The 23,616-nt window shown below is 40.4% G+C and overlaps 5 protein-coding genes across 5 annotated transcripts; 3 read left to right on the plus strand and 2 right to left on the minus strand.

Moving 5' to 3' along the window:
* The first annotated feature begins 67 nt into the window (after positions 1-67).
* Positions 68-2,300, plus strand: fmc1 (formation of mitochondrial complex V assembly factor 1 homolog). The gene is made up of 2 exons (XM_044330231.1): positions 68-273; positions 1,637-2,300. The coding sequence occupies exons 1-2, from the start codon at positions 145-147 to the stop codon at positions 1,838-1,840; spliced, it is 333 nt and encodes a 110-aa protein (XP_044186166.1). The 5' UTR covers positions 68-144; the 3' UTR covers positions 1,841-2,300.
* A 1,143-nt stretch (positions 2,301-3,443) lies between these two features.
* Positions 3,444-11,873, plus strand: LOC122966294 (heme-binding protein 1-like). The gene is made up of 5 exons (XM_044330367.1): positions 3,444-4,173; positions 4,266-4,413; positions 7,942-8,080; positions 9,065-9,245; positions 9,674-11,873. Exons 2-5 carry the CDS (start codon positions 4,336-4,338, stop codon positions 9,849-9,851), a joined length of 576 nt encoding a protein of 191 aa, XP_044186302.1. The 5' UTR covers positions 3,444-4,173; positions 4,266-4,335; the 3' UTR covers positions 9,852-11,873.
* Positions 11,354-16,657, minus strand: wbp2nl (WBP2 N-terminal like). Its single transcript, XM_044330365.1, has 9 exons — positions 16,637-16,657; positions 15,872-16,059; positions 15,211-15,319; positions 14,922-15,060; positions 14,597-14,689; positions 14,096-14,293; positions 13,508-13,618; positions 12,903-12,979; positions 11,354-12,791 (listed from the first exon to the last, which is right to left on the minus strand). The coding sequence occupies exons 1-9, from the start codon at positions 16,640-16,642 to the stop codon at positions 12,735-12,737; spliced, it is 978 nt and encodes a 325-aa protein (XP_044186300.1). The 5' UTR covers positions 16,643-16,657; the 3' UTR covers positions 11,354-12,734.
* A 159-nt stretch (positions 16,658-16,816) lies between these two features.
* LOC122966289 (zona pellucida sperm-binding protein 4-like) lies at positions 16,817-20,515 on the plus strand. The gene is made up of 12 exons (XM_044330363.1): positions 16,817-17,121; positions 17,276-17,400; positions 17,893-18,013; positions 18,220-18,354; positions 18,539-18,711; positions 19,015-19,094; positions 19,239-19,372; positions 19,483-19,666; positions 19,751-19,895; positions 19,978-20,047; positions 20,124-20,258; positions 20,344-20,515. The coding sequence occupies exons 1-12, from the start codon at positions 16,926-16,928 to the stop codon at positions 20,493-20,495; spliced, it is 1,650 nt and encodes a 549-aa protein (XP_044186298.1). The 5' UTR covers positions 16,817-16,925; the 3' UTR covers positions 20,496-20,515.
* A 68-nt stretch (positions 20,516-20,583) lies between these two features.
* On the minus strand, positions 20,584-22,676 carry rrp7a (ribosomal RNA processing 7 homolog A). The gene is made up of 7 exons (XM_044330366.1): positions 22,567-22,676; positions 22,220-22,362; positions 21,951-22,076; positions 21,518-21,641; positions 21,198-21,295; positions 20,905-21,112; positions 20,584-20,768 (listed from the first exon to the last, which is right to left on the minus strand). The coding sequence occupies exons 1-7, from the start codon at positions 22,631-22,633 to the stop codon at positions 20,683-20,685; spliced, it is 852 nt and encodes a 283-aa protein (XP_044186301.1). The 5' UTR covers positions 22,634-22,676; the 3' UTR covers positions 20,584-20,682.
* Between the last annotated feature and the right edge of the window lie 940 nt (positions 22,677-23,616).

Here is a 23,616-nt window from a genome sequence, read left to right on the forward strand (position 1 = left end):
AGGCTACATCTACACGTGTCGTGCACTTACTAGCGTGACATATCGCCACCTTGTGGTCGATATAATTTGCTCGACTGTGCGGTGTTGGATTGAGCATGTCTGGCTTCATCATCGTGTGCAGCACAATCACAACACGGTGCAGAGATGGCAGCGCTGTCATCACCTCTACGAGTCTGTCGAGGAATACTCAAAGAATTACGTGCCATCCAGGGACCAAGTTATAAACAGTCATTGGCCTACAACTATGTTATGGATCAGTTTCGTAAAAATCAGGCGAGTTTCTCACTTATTGTGTGTCAGCTGACGGTAGCTAAGTTAGCAAGGTATTAGCTAACCTTACAACTGTTTAATGATACCATTTTACTAGTTAGGTGAAAGTTATTTCTGCGCTTTCACCGCTCACGAAACGTGGGAATAGAGCGAATACCCATTAGGACCCTAGACTGTTGTTAATGCCAAATTTGTAATATTTACGAGCCACAGTTCAACGCAAGGTGAAGCAGAAGGACATGCTAACATTAGCCAGCAGCTAACTAACTTAGCATAGCTCAGTATTGAGATACAAGTGGTACAACCGTCTAATAATGAACTAATTGTATCGGTGCAACCTGCTATCTTTATTTAAGTCTTTCATTAATTGTGTTGAAATCGTCATTGTTTATTGGCCACTGCTTTAATGGTTAGCTAAATTGAACACTAACTTATGGCTTGTTAAATTTCATATAACTACCTAGTGGAGTAAGCTTCAATAGATTGGAAATTGACAAGATATTTGTCCACATCCGCGAGGGAAAATAGAGACTTGTAGCTATGTTTTAAATTGATTTATCTGTAATTAGCACAAGATTTATAAATCCTTTTGCATGACTGCATTAATCATCATTAAGAAACATCATTTAGTCCAGTCAGAATTTTATCCAAGGGCATCCTTAAATTCTAATACATACAGTACCAGTCAAAAGTTTGGACACATCTTCCCATTCATTTAAATGAGAAAGTGTGTCCAAACTTTTGACTGGTACTGTATGCATTTTAATTAATACGTATAATCACCATTAAATAATCTGTCTTCACCATGTCCATCTAGTGCTTGCAATCTTGTTTTTCTCTCCTGGTTTAACCAAAACACAGTAGAAATGAAGCGTTAAGATTTTTAAGCATATAGGCTTAAAGCTTGTATTATTTATGCTTGGGAGAACATGGCTCGCCAGGGTGATTGAACGCATGTGCAGTCACTGAACCAAAACAGCTTGGAGGAACTCTTGCTTGTCAGTGTGTATTTGTCCAAGCTCAGAAAAGACCTAAAGGCATTATAATGTACAGTATATGTGAGAATCTATAGGGACTGGACCAAATGCTTATTGTCCATGTAGCTGTTATAGTTGATAAAAACATTCAGGCAGAAAAGCCTGTGATACATGCACGTTTGTTTTACCGGAGTCATTGTTTACTCCATGTTGCCCACCAGCTAGACCTTGAGGCCTTTTTCTTAATCAATGTTATCTTGATTTCTTTATCATTCTATGACATTTGTTGTATGTAACAAAGCAAAAACAACATTTTGATAATTCTAATATTGTTTAAAGAAACTGATATTCTATTTTCACTAATGTTTTATTTCTTTCCTCTCTCACAGTTAACAGGAGAAAGGTACTGCCGTGCCCAGCAGGAGGCGCTCCATGCCTCACACACATATCTGTGTTTGCTGTCTTCTACCAGGAACCACCTGGCACTGCACAACCTTTACCATGGCAAGGGAGAGCGCAGCCCAGAAGAAGTGGCTGGCCTCGTGGGGCTCAGGTTGCCCACTCAGCCTGGAGGCAAAGGCTGGGAGAAGTGAGGACATGGTAGGGGGCAACATTAGAAGAAAATCTTCAAACTCTTCAGAAATGACTTGTCTGTGGCTGATACATCAGGCTTCATACAATTCACTTCATGTAAAGTAAACTCCGAAGGGAATTGAATTTGTCTGGAGTCTGGCAGGCTGGAGATTGTGCCATCATGGACTGCGTTAAGAACTCTTATTATTTCTGTTGCTTTGTTCTACCAATGTTAAATGGGAGAAAATGGGATCATCTTATCAATGTGTTTGAAGCAACTGTGAAAAAATAATCTTTGGAGGAAAAAAAAAGAGTTGTTGAGCTGTAAATATACTGTACCCTACAACTCATCCACACCTGCTTTTGTTTGTTTTGGTATTTTTCCTAAATGTTCAAAAGCAATAACAACCTTTCAAAAGGACTGTAAGTACATTTTCATTTTCATTGATTTGTCCTATTAAAGTACAAATAATTGTTGAACTTTCTGTCATGTTTTTTTTATTAACACATTATCAAACATTCCACTCCTGCATCAATTTAACAGGTAGTTAAATATATCATGGCATTTACATGCGCTTAAGAGGGCAGGTAAAAGTAAATATGCCTCACACTTACTAACCATATGTTGATGAACAGGAATCATTGAGAATATTTAGCGTATATGACGTCACATGGGCTTTGTGAATCAGTGCCTTCATAGTCACAGCTGTTAATGTTTATTCTTTACAGATTGTCCCATTAGACTAGTTGTCCACTGAGGCGTACCCTGTTTTTCTGGCAGTTTGTCTTCTCCTTTCATGCTTTTACAACAAACATGAACACCTGTACAATCTTAATACGGAACAATACTATAGCCTTTCAGTCTTAGCTGCTGATGCAGAGGATGTTTGAGACATTTCAGAGTATATTATGACCTGTGCAACTGCCTTCATAACAGACTCAGTTCTTTAAAAGTTTGAATCACTATCACAAGGACAGCTACAAAACAGGTGAGCTGTTAGGCAGTGAGGTTAGGCAGCTTTAATAGAAGTCTGGCAGTCATTCTTTATCTAAGTGAGGTTTCTTGGCAACATAAGGCTGCTCACAGAGGTACAAAGAGGCAGAAGAGAGTTTTGCTGCCCAAATGTCTTGTTCATCAGTAGCAGACAGTGCAACATTATGTAATGGGACAAGAGGAAATGTCACATAACTCATCACAGTCTTTGATGAACAAGAAAACTGCATCAGCCAAGATGAGCAGTGGACACTGAAATAATGTACTTAACTGCAGCTTCAAGATGTAACAACTGGGGGAGCTCTAACAGTCTCGACAAATAAAGGAATGCACTCATACATTTAACTGAAATTTAATCAGGTATTGAATTGTTTTATATTATACGGTGTTTCGGTTATTCTGTAATTCTGTCCACCCCTGAGCAGTATGACATGTCAAATATGTTGCGTCCTATCTGCTCTCTTTCTCTCAGTTGCCTTTTCCCCCCACAGCTCCCTCATACAGCACCTCAGTTTTCCTGACCCAGTGTTAACCATTCCAAGGGTAGATTTTCATTAAATCTACCCTTCCTGTTTCCCCCCCCTGCTCTGCACTGATGACTAACAGGCCTTCAGTGTGAATTTAAATAGACTAACCCTAAAGCTAAGCAACTCACAGTGACACAGGGAGTAAGACGTGCACCCATGCGCTGCCCCCAAAACACACGCACACAGCCCTGGAAAGTCCAATGCATACTGACAAACCAACGGCTTGTATCAAAATTTATATTGCACAAATAGCAGCATGTAAATGTGCCTTCAACACACCCCACTGTTTTATGCTTCCAGGAACAGACAGCCATGACAAACAGAATGAGAGAGAAGCCCTAACAAAAGCTGAGTGACTTTGCTCCTCTACATTTTTAGGGAGTGATTAGAGGAGGTGACCTCTTTCAGATGATGCTGCATCTCATACCAAGATAAATTATGCAAGTCAATGTTTTTTTAATGGCAGCATCTGGGGGTAATAAGCCGTTGAAAATTAGCCATATGTTGTCAACTTGATGCCCCACTTTAAGTGGAATTAAACGTTTATGGGTGAAAGGTGGTGATATAAGTGAGCGTCAGGCTGGTAAGAGGAGAAACTTAGAGCGGAGGAGGAGAGGAGGAGGGCGGAGACACTCCAGCCGTCAGAGTGGAGGCTGATTTCTTCAGTCCTTGGTTCGGCAAAGGAGGCGAGAAGTCAGCATCTCTAACTTCTGTCTCCCCGAAGAGAAGAAGAAGAAAAAAACACATCTGTTGAGGCGAGATCTCTGGAAGAAAACGCACACTCTTCTCTGGAGGAGAATTTGCGCATCATTAGGAGCATCTGGATGCTGCTGTAAGTTACATCTTGTTTCTCAAGGTTTTTTTTTTCCAGGAGTTGGACGACCAAATACGGGAGCTGTCAAGTGTGTTGTTTGCAACAAGCAGGACGAAAAAGGGGGATACAAACAACAAAACAAAGGAGCGGAGAGAGGAGAGGTGACTTGGCCGAAGCGACATGTTTGGCATGATCAAGAATTCGCTCTTCGGAAACACCGAGGAGACGGAATATAAATTGCTCAGCAGTGAGACCAAGGTAAGCAGTGTGCAGACACCTCAGAGAAAACTTCATCACTCTGATATCTTCACAGCTTCTGTATATTCTGTCTATGCGCCTCTCTCTCTCTCTCTGGTGTTGGCTTTTCGCGCAATTATCAGTAATCCTGCTCTACTGTGAAGGTGCAAGGTTTCCTTTCTGCTTGCGTAAATATTTTATCCAGCACTTAATACTAAATACTTTATGTTATGTCAGTTTTGGTCATGATGGCCGTGTGGACTTGATGGCAGTGTTTTTCTTGCTGTGATCACAACCTCTGTAACCTTGACTGACAGCCCGACAGTTAATTGCTTGTGACCTATAAGGATGCCTGCTGAGCATCCTCAGTGTGGGGCACAAACCAGCCAGAGGTCCTTTACCAATCAACAACAAGGCAGAGATGAGTAAAGATGGTGATGCTGCGCGTTCTGTGTAACCTTAAAACAGGAGCACACTAAAGTAAGAAAGGTTTCAAGGTTTCAGGGTTTCACTGTTGCGCGCAAAGGTGTGTGGTCACTGCTTTTTCCATCATGACACGGCGTGTGTGTGTGTGTGTGTGTTCGTGGGTGGGTTGTTCTGTCATATGCTACTTTCAGGGACAACTTTCAGACAGGACCAGTTAATTGGGGACTATTAGTGTTAGGGTTAGGGTAAGTCTCCAGGAAATTAATGCAAGTCTATGTAATGTCCCCAAAAGTGACCTAGGAAAACGTGTGTGTGTGTGTGTGTGTGTGTGTGTGTGTGTGTGTGTGTGTGTGTGTGTGTGTGTGTGTGTGTGTGTGTGTCTTAGTTATGACTTAATTCACTTTCAGGGACACACATCAGACTTCAGATCAGTTGATTGGGGACGGCTTGTTCAACTGGGGAAGAAAGCCATGTCCCCAGTTGGTAAAATGCTGAAGCCTATGTGATGTCCCCAAAAGTGACTTAAGTAAACCTGTGTGTCACTGGGACCTTTTCTGGTATAAACACCGACCTTGTCAGGACCAGTAGTCCTCATGGGGACTAAAGCCTGGTCCTAATGAGGCAAAACATCATTTCTGAGGTCTTGGTTAAGGTTAGGGTTAAGGTGTTGGTTAGATAAAGGATAGGGTTAGGGTTAAACTATTAACAATGAATGGAAGTCAATGTGTGTGTGTGTGTGTGAGGAAGAAAGGTAGTGCGTGCGTACGTGTGTGCCTGTGAAACCACAGGGTACAAGCTAACTGACCCTGCCCTGGAAGAGGATGCATATCAGGCGTGTTTGTGGTTAACCCAGGAGCTCAGATATGGATTGGGTGTGTACACTGATACACTGACCATCACTGAGTAGGATAGTCACATGCAAAACTGACGTCACAGAAGAGGAAGGGCAAACCCTCTCCATGTCAGCAACCCACCCCCACCCAGCCCTTGTTATGTTTATGTATATATTGTGTTTGCCTATATATAATGTATGCACACATTGGAAAGATTCCAATAAACTCAGTGATGCGTGTTGTTAGCTGAAGCAATGCCCAACAGCCATTTTGAGGTTCTTTTCTCTTGTCCTGTTGACCCACAGTGCACTACTGTAAATGTGCAGGTAGCCATGTAATGTCACAGTGGCTTTGTGTGTTTATCTGTTGAATAACAACTAACTTTTGACAGAGAGACAAAGGCAGGCAGACTGAGACAAAGAGGATTTCCAGCCCGAATGACCAGACAGGCGGCGAATCAAATGACCCAAAGTGACACATTTACCCACACAAACACAGGAAGGCAGATCTGTCCTGACACTGCACACTAACATCTATTGTCAGAAGCTGAACTTCCAAAACAAACTGTTGAAGCCAGCAGTACGTACACAAATAACAGCTTTTTAATCGTTTCAAATGACTTATTGATCACATTTGAACTTAAATAGAATGCATTTTACTGCCCGGCTGTCTAAGAAAAACTAACTGAGATTTGTTGAAAAGTGGAGACAGAGCGACTGATACGGATGAGAGATCAGAGGCCTTGCAGCAAGTAAGCATCATGTCTTGCTCACGGAGATGTTTGCCGGCTCCTCCAAATGTCCGAGGTCACCACGGTGCCTGCGCTTCCTCTAATTGTTCATTAAACAACCATGAAAAGTCAAAGCTGGAGGTTAATCAAATCTGTGGACTTGACTGATGTTTAAACAGCAGGTATTGAAATCAGAGCTTGTCACCTGATCTCCGGAGCACCCGCCTGACTCTGACACCCAACACTCTTAATTAAAACCGACACAGAATACAGAGGAGCTGCCTGCAGGGGCATACACACATTCACAGCACAGCGGCAGCAGCAACATATAGGTGAAATTTTGTTAGACGTTTGCTAATGAATGTAAAAGATCATTTGAACAGAAAATGCAATGGCAAGGCAATTTACTAGTCACAGCGCTGATAATACCTTTTATGTGCTCTGTTCAGGCGTAGACTAATTAAAGCATAAAGAATAAGACAGCAGCTAAACACACACATACAACCACAGACACATGACAGACAAATTAATTGCACCACTTCACTGAAGTCAGGCTGTGCTTTCTTGGTATGTCACCCGTACACAATGTTAAATGGTGGTCCCACTGACAAGCCATACAGAGCAAAACCCGTGTAATTACTATGCAGGAGCCTGGGTACCTGTCACAAGTTAGAACTTCATGATAACATAGTGTTATCTATTTCAGGGAAGAGATGGTAGGCATTATAAGTAGGACAAATTACATTGAAATGTAATTCCAATGCTCAAACCCATTATAAAAACAATAACAGAGCCATATGCTATAAAATGCAACACTGTGTAATCATGTTAGTGGAATGAGGAGTTGTATTTGAAACCTGCATCACAGTCTCTACAGTGACCAGATTCCTTCAAAACCTATTAAGGTTATTGCTCAGCAGCATAGTTGAGTGTGTGTATTCCAGTGTGAGTGTACTCCACATTAACCCCACTTAATCATATTTAATGCAAAACTGTTGCATCATATTAACACTGCGTGTCTGAGGGTGATGGAGGGAGTTGTGTGTGTGTTAGTGTGTGTCTGTGTTTGCCTGCTCGCTGTTATGTAAGACCGTGCATCTCCAGCCCATTATTCTCTGTAGGCTGACTGAACCCTGCAGAGCAGAAGAAGAAATTAAATCACATCAGTGTAAAATATGTTTCATCCGCATCTTATTATCTAGCAGCCCACACTGGTTTCACACACCCACATGTGTGAAGTCGTATGCACACAAACACACACATGCTGAACCCTCCGAGTGTAAACGCTGCCAGTTCAAGGATTTCGTCCTTATAGAAGCAGATTGTCAACGTTAGTGTGTCAGAGGTGAATCATATCTGAGCTTAACCTCTCTCCTGCGCTTATCTCCAGAAAGAGAATAACTGTTTGTGTGTGTGTGTGTTTGTGTGTGGGGGTGAGTGTGTGTGTGTGGGTGTATGTATATGCAGAAAAGCGTTTGCTGCACTTGTGCATGACACAATGCGTAGCTGTGGTTGGCCTGCTGATGCCTAAGCCATCCCTGATTTCTCTTTCTTCTCCAGGATGGGATTAGCTTTGAGGTGCGGCGGTACGAAGCTGCCAAATACGCTGCTGTCTCCTCTGAGGGACGGAGCTTCGACCAAGTGACGGGAGAGCTGGTGAGGAAGCTGCTCATGTACATTGGTGGAAGCAATGAACAAGGTAAGCCGATCAGAAAACAAAACTTCCTAGTGGATCAGTGTGCTGAGATATGTTCACTGGCATTATAAGACCTGTCTGTCCTGTTTCTCTCTCAAACTCAGAGCTTCCATAGAATTATTCTTAAAAATCAAGCACATAAGAAAAGAGTACTTAAAATGATATAAAAATGACTAAATGATGGTTGGAATAGAGAGAGTTTTATAATCTGATGAAGACCACAGAAGGTAAGTCATTAAAATAGGGTTTGTTTTTACTAATCTCAGACTCATCTTTTGTCATGATTAATGGCTCTATCTTGTGTCTCTACCCTGCAGCTTTTAAAGGATACAAATATTATAATCTCCTATCATTTTCTAATTCTGTTCATGGACTTATATTATCTACATAATTTAGGATTATTTCTTTCTTTCCCATGTGTTTTCATTTTAGGTTTTGTGGTTATTTGGAAGTATGCTATTTTTAAAATATTAATGTTAATCTTAATATATACAAGGGCCAGTCTTAGATGCCGTAAAGCTGAATGAATGAACATAAAGATAGAACCAACATATGTCGGATTTTGACAAAGCTAAACTCATTATGAATATTCTTATAGTTTTAGCTTGTTCACTTAAGATTTATTGGGAGATAAATTTAAATAGTGTAATGCTCAGACACTATTGTGCTTTCAGGTCATGTTTCCTCATTTTCAGTCTGTAGTCAATCATAACCTCAGCACTAAAAGTGCAGTCCGAAAACAAGGTCTCAGCGCCGAATCATCATGTCATTCGTTTGCTATTTATAGCAGTGTGATTTACAAGGTCTGTGTTGGTTGTGTCTGGACTATCAGTGTTGTCGCTTGCATAATGTTATTACATATGTTCAACTGCTCCACGCAAATCCTGACCTTTAAATTTGGGTAGTTTGCTTTTGGGACAATAGTGGAGTTCCTCTGCTGTCTTCCCTTTTTTTTTTAAAACTAACTTTCTGTCTCACATTTCTAAGGTGAGGCCATGGGTACAGCAGCACCCATCATCATCACAGTGTACCCGCGGAACGACGGTGTTCTGTCTCGCCGTTTGATGGTCGCCATCCGCATCCCCACCATCTACCAGCAAAGCCCCCCGACTCCCACCGACAGTGCCATCAGGATTGAGGAGCGGCCTGGCATGACTGTCTATGCTCTGTAGGTGTCATGTAAAGAGTTTCATTTCAAACTGAAACAATAATGTAAAAAAAATATATTATTTTATATTATATTGAGGCAGAGTTACCCCAGTTGACCTAAAAGCACAAGTAGTTTTTTTTATTTTTGGAGACCTAAGTTGATGTCTGCTCAGTCCCCTGCAGGGCCATAGTGGTAGAACTGTCCCTAGTTGACCTGACTGATGCATGATGTTTTAAATATCAGTGTGCATGTTTGCCTTTTGGGTCTGTTTCTGCTCCAACGAGACTGCACATTCACAGAATATGAGACTGCACATTCACAGAATACGAGACAGCACATTCACAGAATACGAGACAGCACATTCACAGAAAAATAATTAAACTAACACTTATTATCTAGCCCATTTTAATTTTCCTCATTTCTTTCTTTTTTGTTGTTGTTCACAGGCAGTTTGGAGGCTTCGCAGGGGAGAGTGAGTACCGAGCAGAGGCCTTGCGTTTGACACGCACCCTGGGTGAAACGGCGCCCTTCCAGCGCAAGCAGTACTTCTGCTGTAGCTACGACCCACCACTTAAGCCTTACGGACGGCGTAACGAGGTGTGGTTTCTACAGGAGGAGCCGTAAGACCCGTTCGGTCAGATCAGAGTCAAATCAAGAGCTGAATTCTTTTTTCAACCTTAATTACCCTTTCACTACTGACAGTCCTGTAGCTCTAACAGTGTTCGATCGGTAAGAGCAATATGGTGACTTGATAGACCTTTGAACCCAGATGGACAGATATAGATTACCCATGTTGCCTTTACCCATCTGGTCTTGTGCTTGTCACACATACAGTAGCTTCACTGAAGTTAGGTGTTCTGGCAGCAGGACAATTTAGAATTCAACATCAGTTGCTCTTACTCCTGTTGTGATCACATTTTATATATATTTATTTGTAATGTAAACTCACCCCTTAAAGCTCTTATGATTAAAGGCTTCAAGCGAATATAGTGTTAAGAAGTTATAGTATTTTTGGAGTCCCATTTGTAAAAAGAACAAAATTTTAGCCAAGGGAAAAAAGATCTTGAAGAAAATACCTTTAAAAAAACTGGTATGTAACGCCATCTGCTTACAGGTGTGAAATAGAAAGGTCAGTCGATTTGTGGTTTAGGACCGGAGCTCGATAGAGAGCAACTCAATGAATAATCTGTTCTGTTAATCAATTTTCATTCATTTTAGAATTATATGTTTGTCTATACAGGTAAATAAAGTCCTTATAGAGCTCTCCTCTACCTGAGCAACAAACAGTTTGGCTTTGCACATCTTTAATCTAGTTACAATATAGTAACATCTACAGATTAATGTATAGAATTAAACATTAGTTAGCCTACATGTTAGAATAAAGCACACTTCCTTTTCCTGAGTAAGGAACTGGAAAGATATGGGAGTTGAGCCATAAAGTAGAACTAGTCTTTATGAATTATTGGGTGGACAGCTGAGTGGGAACTAGCTTGCTAGTGGTGTTGTCTTAAAACAATGTCATGTTATAAACTTTGTGATTCTATGTGGAAACAGAAAGCTTTTGTGTGTAGTGAATACTTTGTGTTTTAGTGCATGACAATGCCGTCTTTATTTATTTAGACTCCTGAAACTGTTTTATGTGATACATCTGTACAGTGTGATTTACTGTGATAAGAGTGAATATAATGTTCAGGTTTGATAGTGTTTCATAAAATAATAAAAATGTTATTTAGTTAGAGTGTGGATAACTCTAATTGTCTTATTTCTTCATTTGGTGAAACACTGTCAGGGGACAGTATCACACTGACCAAACTGTTGAGGAAGATGTGAATCTGTCTGCTTCATTTCCGGGTGTGACAAGGAAGTAAAAACTGACCTGTGTAGACCTGACACACACTATCTGTAGTTTTACATGTCGAAAAGAATAACCTTAAATCTGATTTAATCAACTTGAAGTCTTCACTTTGTAAAATTATCGCCAGTACACTTTGATGATGCGAATGGAAGCAAGCAATAAACAGTAAATCTGAATAATTCAGCAAGGTAATAAATGATTAAACATAAGCATAATTGAACTAATGCAAGTCAGAGATCATAAATCAATGAATCAATATCAAAATGCTAAATTCAATATATGTCAAATTTATTAGATTTTAACTGACAGACAAAATTCAGCAAAAGGAATAAGAATAGCAAAAGAGATATTAACTTACATTTGATTAATTAAAGCAAACTAAAACCCAAACCCCAAAAATCCTCAATCCACTACAACTGTGTGCAAATAGTCCTTCAAATAGGAGTTAACTGATGCACATTGATGGGGATGCAATTACACGGCCAGTTGGCGCCTCGCCCCAGTTTAATCAGGAATAAATGGTTCGCATTCAGAAGTTCAAAACAGCAGGCAGAACACTGATGGGCCCTTAATATAATGGTGCGGCCCTGTAACCCCACACTGGTGTAATTACACAAAGAGCAGAGTTCTGGTTTCAGCTTGGCTTTGCATACATGAATACAATAGAAGCTAGGAGTCGAGCACAGGGTCACGCAGGTAACCCCAGCTTGTCACCTATGACCTTGTTATGTGAAGGTGAAATATTGCACATACATAGACTTGTTATGTAAAAAAAAAAAAAACCTTCCCGATCAACTTTCTGAAATAATGCACTGATTCTTTTGATAACAAAAACCTTGACTACATACATCAAAATATGATGGAGACTGTGAGATTTGGGTCATACAATGAATGGAATTATTTAGCAGACTGTCACGTAATTGATGTACAGTAGTACAGGATCACCTTGGTCAGATTAAGGAAACGTCTACTCTTTTTACTGTTTTACTAGAATACTATGAGAATCAGTGAGTGTACAGGAAATGACATTTTATTACTAAACTCTATTCAACCCAGTTCTGCTAATGTACTGTATATGGAGAACAAATGCTCAATGCAAAACTGTATAGGAAACGCACCATTCTTGCAATGATACTGCAAAGGTACTTCACTGTTTTTAATATGGGTTGCTATTATTAATAACTATAGGAACTGCAATCAATAACTTCCTACAAAGTGTTTTGGTAATAAATCTCTGTCTTACAAAAATACATTCCCCATAATGCCTCCTCCTTTCAGCTCTTAGCAGGGACAGTTTAGGTGCCCTTACCTACATGCTAGAAAAAATTAGACCGAAATAAAATAAATCCCATCACTGAGAATGTTAATAATGACTAGTCTCAGAAATGTTTGAGTTACAAGTTGTCAATCATTTAAATGAATTGAAGTAAAAGAGGATAACAGTATTCAAAAGATGTGATTGCTTCATAAGATATTCCAGTATCCAAAATATCATTAATTCATTGGTGAATTATCACTGACATCTTTGAGCCCTCTATTACTTGCATTTTCTTTTCTGTTTTCTTCTGTCTCAAGTAGGTCTCCATCAACATTTCTCCTTGCTTTAGAATGTATTTTAGATAAAGAGGAAGAGAGAAGAGTGTCATGGTGCCTCAGATGTTTTTCTTGTCAGGAGAGTTTGGAAAAGGTGCATATGGTGGAGGCCGCTCCTGCGTGGGGATAAAGACAAAAAAATATATTATACAAATGCCAGTAAAGGAGAACTCACATGTCACTTTCATACAAATGTATTTAAGGAGAAGATAAACAAAGCAGCTTACCATAGGCATGTAGACATTGTGTGGATTGCTGGGATTGTAATACGCACTGCCTGCTGCTTCAGCCGCCTTGGAGTTACCTGATCATAAAATGAGACAAAGACAGAGAGATAAACACATACAGTTATGATTGCTGAACATATTTAGGAACAGATGCTGCAGCTCCTAAAACTGTGGAGAACTGATGCGAAGAGCACGGTATTACTCATACCAGACACAACTACTGACAGCTCCAGGACTCCTCAAGACAAAATCTACTGGCACGCCCTGAGGAAGCACAGAGGCAAACGTCCAACTCAAGCTCTTCATAAAATAGAGATATGCCAAACTGACATTTCAGCACAGTGTACCAAGCTCACCCCATGCGCTGTGTGAAACTGTTTTCACCAAAATCCACAAAGTGATAGAAAAAAGTATGGGGAGGAAGAGGAAGAGGGGAGACTGTTTATCCTTTGTAATTTTGATGTGTAGCCGATGAGACATCAGCACCCCTTTTTTGGTGGCATGCTTGGAAGTGATTCACTTTGACACAGACAGATCAGATCTGACGGGTGCAGTGACACAGATATACAGAGAGGAAAAATAAAAAGAGAGAGAGAGAAACAGACCTGGAGGTGGTGGTGCTGCTGTCCAGTTCTGGGGGGGTGCAGTCCAATTCTGGGGTGGCCCAGGGTATGGAGGAGGTGGAGCCATGTAGTCAAAGCCAGATGGGTACATACCTGGAACACGGAAAGGCAGACAGATAAGAAAGAGAGATGGAGTTTCAAGGTCAAATGAGGTTATAGTCTGTGCAAGTTACACAGCAAAGACAAAAAACACAAACAAAAGAAAAAAAAACAAAACAAAACACTGACAGAGAGACAGAGGTAGAGAAACCACAGCATTATATGTGCCTCAAGGGTAGATATTTTTACTAATGTGCAATGAGGACATCTTGACGAAAAGGTGTTTACAAAAACAAATATGTGCGCACTGCATATGCAAACACATGCAGAGAAAACATAACCTGAAGGCTAAAAACTATGAAAGTTTGTGCACATCTTGGAGTATATACTGACTTTTTCTATATCATATGTATTGAACATGAAAGTGAAAGAAAAAAAAAGAAATTTACAGAAAAAAAAGTTATTAAGAGGACCTCGAGTTCAGATTATTTTGTCAAATTACAATTCATACAACACTATCGAATTCTTTACCTGCAGCAGCTGTTGGATAAGGGTAGCCCATGTTGCCAGCAGCAGGAGGAGGGGCCTGGTAGAAGCCATTCTGCTGGGGAGGGGGTGCATAGGGATAGCCATGAGGGGCAGGTGGAGGTGGGCCGTAGCCATTCATCATTCCAGGTGAAGGGTAGCCATAAGAGGCAGAACCATTCTGGGCAGGAGCGGCACGAGAAGCTGAAACACAGCAAGAGAAATACATGAACTGGACTTTCTAAAGGTTATAGGTATTTTCAATCACTCAGTGTTTTTCTGCAACTACGTATGTCATATATAGTGTAGTAGTAGTGGGGCTACTCCTTTAAAGGCACTGCATATATTTCTTATACTTGTAAAGACTTTAGTCTTGAATGCAGTGTTTTTACAACTTAGTAAAGGATTTAAATACTTTTTTCCCACCACTGTATAAAAGGAGTATTCAATTAATATTTTGCATTGTAAAGAGTGGGATACAGTAATAAAGGAAACCAGCATACAAACCATTTGTGGCCAGTTTGAAGAGATGCTGTCCCAGCTCTATGGCTCCTCCACTGGGGAATGACATCTTGAAATGGGCCTGGCCCTCCCAGCCACCTGATGAGAAAATCAACCACATTTAGAACAATTACAGAAAGCTACACTTGTGTTTTTTTGCAGATGTAAACATAGGTGACAGGTAAAATGTTAATGCACCTAAAATCTATTGTATTTTACTATATGAATACGACCATTATGAAACCAACATTGTAGCTATTATTAAAGACACAAAATCAAACAAATCAAATCATACCTTAGGGGTTAAAAGTAAAAACAACAGGCCACCTACCACCAGGCTCAGCTGACACTGTCCCTTTAATGTAGTTGGCTGCAAAGACTGGCTGCTCAATGCTGCATCCCTTCATCAGATAGTAGGGGAACATGGCTGAACCCAGGCAATCCTTGGTATTACTGGACACAAACAGCAACTACGTCCGAGAACGAGAAAAGGGACAGAGTGTGTGGGGACAGTTACAAAAGGATATATGAGAATGTGAGCATTGTCAATTTTCCAATCAAGAGGACAGCAGCAGTAATGGCACGTTAAATGTATTGTATGCAATATGGGCTGTAATTACCCTGTATGGTGTGAGGTAAACAGTGCCCTTCTTGGTCCCCTTCAGCAGGTCTGTCTTGGAGGAGACATCACTGAACGACAGCTCCACATTCTTGCATTCTCTTAAAACACTGGCAAAGAAGAAGCAAAACAAAACAAAAACTGGTAAAGAAGAAGCGGTAAAACAAAATAAACAGTTAAGGCCATTGTAAAATATTTAGTGATATACTGTAGAATGGTAATATACACGTGAGCATTGTTTGCAACTATTGTATTTAATAGCGTGTAGCTAATCTAAGTTACACAACATTACGTATAATGACATTCTTGTTCTAGCGAGATGTCAACAGCCACCGATACTTCCTGTTTTGATAGTCGGCTAACGGTCTAAGTTAGCCACCTTGTCAAGATAAACGAACGCTATAAAGTAATTAATTAATTATACGACATTAGTCCCAGTATGAACTAGTAAATAAAACATTTTAATTGCCACAAGATGAACAATGAGCTGAACAGCGGCACAAATGCGTTAGCTATGCTGAAACCAGGCCACTAGCGGGAGGCTAGCGGCTAGGTAGCTGTTGACTGCGCACTGGAAAGAAGAAGGTAAACAAGCCGAGAAGAGAGGCGACGGCTAGCTGGTTGAAAAAATGAACCACACAGATAACACTTAATACACATACCTTTCCCCGCTGGTTACCAAAACGCCGCCGTTTTGTGAATGATTTCGATTCAAGGCCATGGTTACCAGAAGTGTTGTGCTCCCTGCTGCCTGAGCTAAAGTCTGACCGTCAGCCCGACGGGGATGCCCCGGAGACGTCACGGGTGTTACGTCACGACGCCGTCTGACAACCCGTGATCCACCATGAGACTGTAAACACATTTTCAGCACACAAACAAATGTGCTTACCTGCAGTTACTGGATATGTGATCGGGTGTAAATAGCTGTTGTCAAGTTTTTACATATTTGAGGGAGGCAAACAAATATCACTCTGTCCTGCTAAAATATGAGTCTTAGGACAACTGTCCTCATTTGATTTAAACAATCTAGGCTAATTCCCAATCCAAATAAAATGATATAATTTGTCAAACAGGTGAAAGCCTGTCTACGTGGAATTTAACCTGTACTCAAGCAGCTAATTATAACATTATTCCAAACTGAATCCTTTGAGGTATCAATGGACTTTTGACAGTAATCAAAGATGTATCAGGGCAGCATAAAGGGGAACTAATTTGAAACCCTGACAGGATGCTGCAGTAATTTAAGGTTTAAGATTGCTTATATAATAATTAGATGGGTACAAGCATTGCCATAAGGCTAGGGTGATGTTGGCAAGGCCTTTGAGTTACGCAATGGTATCATTTAATGGTTCCCCGAGGATACGTTGGACCATGCAGGCACTCAGCATGATATGTATTATTTAAACGTTGACCTTTTTATTAATTACCGACATATTCTGCCCTACTTTTCAAATCAGCATAAACCCGGCAGTTCGGGGCGCATCGGTGGATACAGCTGCGTAAATCTGTGACTTTATTTGAACTTTTATTTATAAGAATGACTAAAGCACATGGGTGAAGCTCTAGTCCTGCTCTGGTGAGGGACGCAGCAAGCTTCAAACTAATTAACACTAATTAACAGGTGTCACGTGACCCCTCCCTTCCCAGTGTCAAAAAAAGGACCAAATAGTTCTGAGACCAAAACCGCAATAACCAAAACACCCAAACTATTAGAAAATGAATAATCATTTTGCAAAACTTTGCTCGATTTCTTTCATTCTTGCCTTCACTGCTCAGCAGTGTTTCTCAGCCGCCCAGGAGAGAAAAACACCTGAGCAGAGGCAACATCCCGCCCTGCCGAGAGTCACCTGCTCTCCCAGAAGGATAAAAGCTGTTTTTGGTCCACTGGTTAAAAGTAATATACATGTAAAAGGTAAGACTGTTTGTTGCAATACTGTATTTTTAAACCCTGAGAAGGATGGTAAAAATCACTGAATATCTTTTCAAAGTGCTCACTTATTTTAAAATAGGCTATCCACATTTGCATGTAATCCATCAATATTGTTTGTGCTTTGTTTTTTTCTCAGACATGACAGGGGCTACGATCCCAGTGCCCCAGTCTGAGGGGTCCTGTGGAGTGAGACTGGGCACAGAGAAGAACCAGACTCTCTCATTCATCAGCAGATATGACAGCTGCTGTGCTCATGTTGAGGTAAATTAACGCAAATGTGTACGTTTTTTTCCTGCCACAGGATTCATACAGGGAAAAGAAAACCTCATACAAATACACAAATATGATGTTAACAAGCAGCAGGTGAACATTTTAGGTAAACTGTAAAAATCTGAAAATAGAAGTTTAAAAAAAAATCCAGATTTATGGATTACTGTGGATTACTTAAAAGTGTGTGTGTAAAATAATCAAATGAGTACTTAAAAGCAATTACTGTATATGTATTTGACACAAATAGGCATACATTGGCACATGAGGACATAAACTACATTGTTATTTATACATTATGAAAGCTTAATGGAACTGTAAATATAAATGCATCAGACTATGGAACCAGAAAGTTTGCAGCCCAAAACTCAATATGCAAATTTGCCACCTGTTTAAATTGATAAGATAGGTGCACCATGTGTTTTATGTGTGACAAGGTGTGTATGACTCCTCAACATCCATGCTGTGATGACCTTTAATCCTCAGGGCAGCAAAGTGGTCATCCCTCTGCAGGTCCAGCTGACAGGAGTAGATCGATGGTTCAGAGTAAATATCAGCTGTCCTCTGATAAAGAGATACAGTGAGAGGACTCGTCTTATCCCAACACGTGAGTGGAGACAGCTGATTGAACATAACAAGCTCACTAACATGGCTATGTACTCTATATCTGAAGTGTTCCTCTTTCATCAGTAATTTTCACCTCTTAACTTAATTTCTTTTTAATTGGCACCTTCTCTTTGGAGCCTAGTGGAGAGTTCAGTAATGTCTTTACACACAAGTGATGTCACAAGGAATAACATATCTCTTTTCCAGCATTACCTGGAAATTGTGACATTGAAAGAGACCTAAGAGTGGATTGTGGCCACCAAAGGATTTCCAGTGATGCCTGCTACAAGCTGGGATGCTGCTATGATTCTCGTGATTTAACGTGCTACTACAGACTTAATGGTAAGATTAGCATTTGTCTTAAGGTACTGTATACATGGAAGTGATTTGTGCTGAGGTCATTTTCATGCCAGACATCCTCTCTGACCTTTCCTTTACAACATATAGTCAACTTGCTTAATTATTTAAGTGTAAAAAAAAAAAAAAAAAAAAAGACTACATTTTCCTGTGTTGGCACTCCCTCCAGCCTGCTCTCTGGACGGACACTTTGTGTTCTCAGTGAAGACCACAGAGACTGACCCGCCTATCGATCCAGACAGCCTCATGGTCAAGGATCAGCCACAGTGTGTCCCTGTGGTCACCACCCAAGACGCTGCTGTCTTCAAGATTGGTGTCATGGACTGTGGTGCAAAAAAGAAGGTGATGCTACTTATGATTCCAAAACAAGATTTTTTTTTGATAAAACACTTTCTTTTTACATAGTGAAATCTGGCACAAAATCCAATCACATGAGGGGTTACTATGAACACTATTCAGTCACTGCTTGCAAAATGTACTGTATAGCACTTCAACTGTTTCACTGTAATGCTGTTTGTCTGTTCCACCATAAATAATGTCATGCTTTATCAAAACTTTTTTTTCTTGTATATGGCTTAAATATCATTGAATAGTTGACATACTTCAGTTTGAGGCTGAATCCTGTCTTCTCTGTCTGGCTCTTAGGTAGATGGAGATGTAATGATCTATGAGGTAGAGGTGGAGGAGCTGCATACTAAAAGTATAAACCAACATTCTCCATTTAGGTATGTTTTTATATCTTCTGCACACTACTGTACAGTTGTCTGACAGAGTGATTACTGATTACAGAATATTTTAATCTCACAATGCAAGTATACTGGGTGGTGACAAATGTAGCGATAGTTGGTTTTTTTTTCTGTTTTTTGAAGTCTCCAGGTCCAGTGTGAATATGAGCCATCAGATCTAAAGCGTGCAGCAGATTTGCGGTCTTTGTACACAGTGACCAACCCGCCACCTGTGGTTGCACTGGGAACCATCAGAGTGCAGATGAGAGTAGCCACAGGTAATAAAATGTAAAGCAGTGTGGCTTTGGTTTTCTTTTTTTTATTATTTTGCATGTGTCGAGTCATTAAAACTTGGTGACTGCGTTTCTGTATCATTTGTTCCTCCTAGATGCCTCTTTCACCTCTTTCTTTCCTGAGGACCAGCTCCCACTGACCTTGCCCCTACGTAAAGCTGCATATATGGAGGTCTCCATCGCCCAGCCGTCCCCAGACCCTACACTTTCCCTGCATGTGCGGGACTGCTTTGCCTACCCAGCGTCTAGACACTCTGTGTGGACACTTCTCTATGACGGGTAAGGTGGAGGCAATTACAGTGGCAACATGGGGGGTGGAGGGGGGGTGCATAGCTGCTGACAATCTTTTCTCCCCCTGGATAGATGTCCTAACCCTCTGGACAACATGAGAAGTTCTGTCCCTGTGGACAACTGGGGGAAAACCACCTCCCACTCCCAAGTGAGGAGGTTTGATGTCAAGACCTTCGCCTTCTTGGACCCTCATACAGGCCATCCAAGTGTGGAGGAAGTAAGGTTATCATATCCGCAAATTTGTATAAAAGTAACACGGCTTCTTTGACAACTTCTTAATTGTGTAACGTCTCACTTAGATGTACTTCTACTGTTGGGTGGAAATCTGCACAGAGGATGTTGACTGTGCACAGCGTTGCACCATCATTTGTGAGTATATCGTCTTTCACATTGCACACTGTGTGTACTGTGTATTCGTGTTTATTGTTTGCTTCTCCTCCCACAGCATCTGAGGGTGAGAGACAGAGAAGAGAGGCCGTGTTTGGGTCTGACAAGGTTCAGCTGGTCTCATTAGGGCCTCTGCTGCTGGTACAGAATAACACTGAGCTGGAGGACAATCCATGTGCTCATCAGAACACAAGTAAGTACTACTCAGCCCAAAACTAGAATCACCATGTGATGGATCAGTGGCAGTGCTTCAAGGTAAATCTAACTTCTCTCTTTAGTGTTTCAGGTGACAGCATATATTCTCACTGGTGTTGGCGCTGCCCTGCTGTTGATCTCAATGTTTACTGTATGGTCAAGCATCAGAAAGTGTCAGAAACCAGAAGAGCAGCAAGCCTGTGATGCACAAGTTGACAGTGAACAATCTCAATAAAATATTTTCTGTAATGTGCACTCAATTTTTCTTTTTTGTACTTTTATCTCTTGTGAGGTGCTTGTGATTTAATAAAAACAAGTATTGGTAAATCAGAATAGTTTATTAACACAAAAAAGCTCAGGTTTGTAATGTAACTAAAACACACAAAAGTAGTGAAGAAAGAAGAAAAATCCGGTTAGATGACTCAATAAGGTCTGAACTTTCTCTGCGCCCTCAGCAGAGCTATTCTCTGTTTGTCCTCCTCGAACTTTTTCCTTAGTTCAGCAATATCTGAAAGAAAAACATGAAATATAATTACTATCTCCTTTGCTGAAAATTGCAAATGGAGAAAATTAAATGCACAATGCCACGTAACCCTAATTGTTTCCATAGGCTCTGTAATTCCACTTAAATATTAGCCACTTACGTTCTTTCTGTGTGTTTCTGTGCTGCCAGGTGTAGAAGTTCATGAGCTCCTTCCTCTTCTTTTTCCTTATCTCTTTCTGTAGAGTCCTCTGGTTGGCTGCCTCACTATGAGGGCGGGCCTTGGCGCCCTTGTGTCCCTTAGTGACTTTCACCCAGCCTTCTTCATCTTCTTGTTGCTGCTCAGCCTCCATCCTCTGCCGCTCCGCTTCCTGTGACACAGAACACAAACCCAAGATAAAGTCACGTGAAGTAGATGGGTGATTGATGTTGGAGGAAAAGCTGCAGAATTCTCACCTCTTCTTTACGTTTGTCGTAGTCTTCCATGAACGTGTCGACCATTTGTTGCAGTTTCTCCGGCTGAATGAAAGCCTGTGTGTACTGCTGAATCCATTCTGTCATTGGAAAACACAACATGTATGTATGTGTCACAACACTGACTTGTTCCATATCTTAAATGCTCAATGAGTACCTGGCTCACACTAAAATTCTAATACTTGATTCATAGTTTAGAGTAAATACAAAGCAATACAGCAACCATATTTTGAAATAAAAAGAAAATATAACATGAGATTTTGCATTAGTAAAAGTAAATGCCTTGCTGTAGAGTCACTCACTCTCTACTCCTGTCCTCACTGGATGATGCTCTGTGCTGACGATCAGAGGCACATTATGGGGATGTGATTTAACTGCTGTCACACTGGAGGACTTCTGGAACACAATGTAGCCAACTTTGAAGCCCTGGAAGAGACAGAGAGAAAAGGAAAATAATGACCTGAAAGTGCTTCACAAATAATACAAAATAACAAGTTTATAAAAATTTTGATTTAAAGGAAGTTAGAAAGGTCGCAAGATAAAGGAAGACTGTTCCAGAGTTTTGGGGCCCTGACAGCAAAAGCACAGTCTCCTTTAGTTTTAAGCCTAGATCAGGGGACTGTTAGCAGAGTTTTGTTGTGAGATCTGAGGTTGTGCGCAGGTAAATAGGGGCACAAAAGCTCACAAATGTATACTGGAGTTAGACCATGTAGTGTTTTAAAAGTGAAAGCGAACCTGCTTTTCAGCTGGCCTGAAGAACCTGGACAGAGTCGGTCCAGACTGCTGAAATGAGCCCGGGTGGTCTCTCAACTCCACTGACTGAATACTGCCAAACTGCGAGAATAACTCTTTGACAACATCCTGAAACACAAACAGCAGGGCAGGAATGAACAACAGGCTAGTCTGTTATCATCTACGATGAGATGATTGATGAGGAAGTCTTTCGATGATTGACAAACCAACCAAACTTGACAGTTCACCATTCATAGCAACATAAACGGTACCTCTGGGCAGTATGGAGGGATGTTGAGGACAAATAAAGTCCTGTCCAGCGGCCTGTGTGAACTCTTCTCTGCTCGTACTTTGTGCTCTTTCACATACAGCTTATGTTGAGCAACGCTGTCGGAGCTGAACTGCAAGGAAAGCACTGCAGGGAGACAAGAAAAACAACCCTGAAGCCAACACATCACACATTAACGTTATCTCCTGCTTTACAGGTACAAGAAGTGCTACAAGATGAAGCTAACCACCACGACCGTGTGAAATGACAAGAAAAAGCTTCGGTCTGAGGAGAAATTTGTTTTCTATCGAAATGCTGAAGTTAGTATTCAAAATTTGTCTCCATTAATACCTGTAAATCCTCCAGGAATAACACAAGCCTCTGTGCCACTGGCATGTTTCTTCTTGGACGGCGCCATTTTGTCGTGACCTATAACACCGGAAGTACAACTAAAGCGGATTTGTCTTTATTTTTTAATACACAAATAGATACATCCATGATAGAAACACATCGGATAAAATGAAAATTAAACCATGATATACATACGTCTTCTGTTTTTTTTTAATTTTATTTTTTTACCAGTGGTATGTTTCAAGAGTTTAATTATTAGAATATATGGTGTCTCATAATGTCTATGGTCTCAATGTGTTCATATGTTTTTAATAATATTACTATATTGCCATCTTTTCAACACAAACATAAATAGAGAGTGTTTCTAATTACATGGGTAATTTTTTAACAAGGTAAAACTATTTAGTTTTTACTTTTTGCATGTCAGTTATAATGTAATCCTGCTTCAAAGCTTGATATAATAGTTATGGCTGTTGAGTTTTAAATGTAAATATGTAATATTCAGAGTTACCATGCTCAAAGGGAAAGGAAAATAAACCCTTCACAGCTAATAGTCTAAATTTGATTGATAAGGTCAGTTAATAAAAGCAGGCTTCTGAAAATAGGGCAAACTGTGATTGCACTTGAGAGATATGAGGAATTTCATTAGCCGTTCACTTTTTCACAGATGCCACAAGGACATGATGACTGTATGGATTTTGTCCACTATTTTGCCCAGTTGCTTAAAACAATTATTCTATCATACAGCCGATTTGTTTTGCTAGAATTAAAAGAATAAACATAATTAAAATTTTAACAGATACCCGTTACTGTATGCTTTATATATATATACATATTTTGGGTTACAACTACTTTTTTTTCTTATTTTAGCAACTATGGCATTGAGAAATGGGAGTTGACTCTACATTTTCATACAAAACTGTAAACTTGCATTCAATCTGAAAGAAATTTGTCAGGTCATCCAATTTACCCACTTGTCCATCCCAGATTAGAAGTCTACGTATTCTGGATTTAACATGATTGGTAAAATAGTGTGTCCCTTTATGTTTT

This window comes from Thunnus albacares, chromosome 17 (assembly GCF_914725855.1).
Source record: "Thunnus albacares chromosome 17, fThuAlb1.1, whole genome shotgun sequence".
Taxonomy (NCBI): domain Eukaryota; kingdom Metazoa; phylum Chordata; class Actinopteri; order Scombriformes; family Scombridae; genus Thunnus; species Thunnus albacares.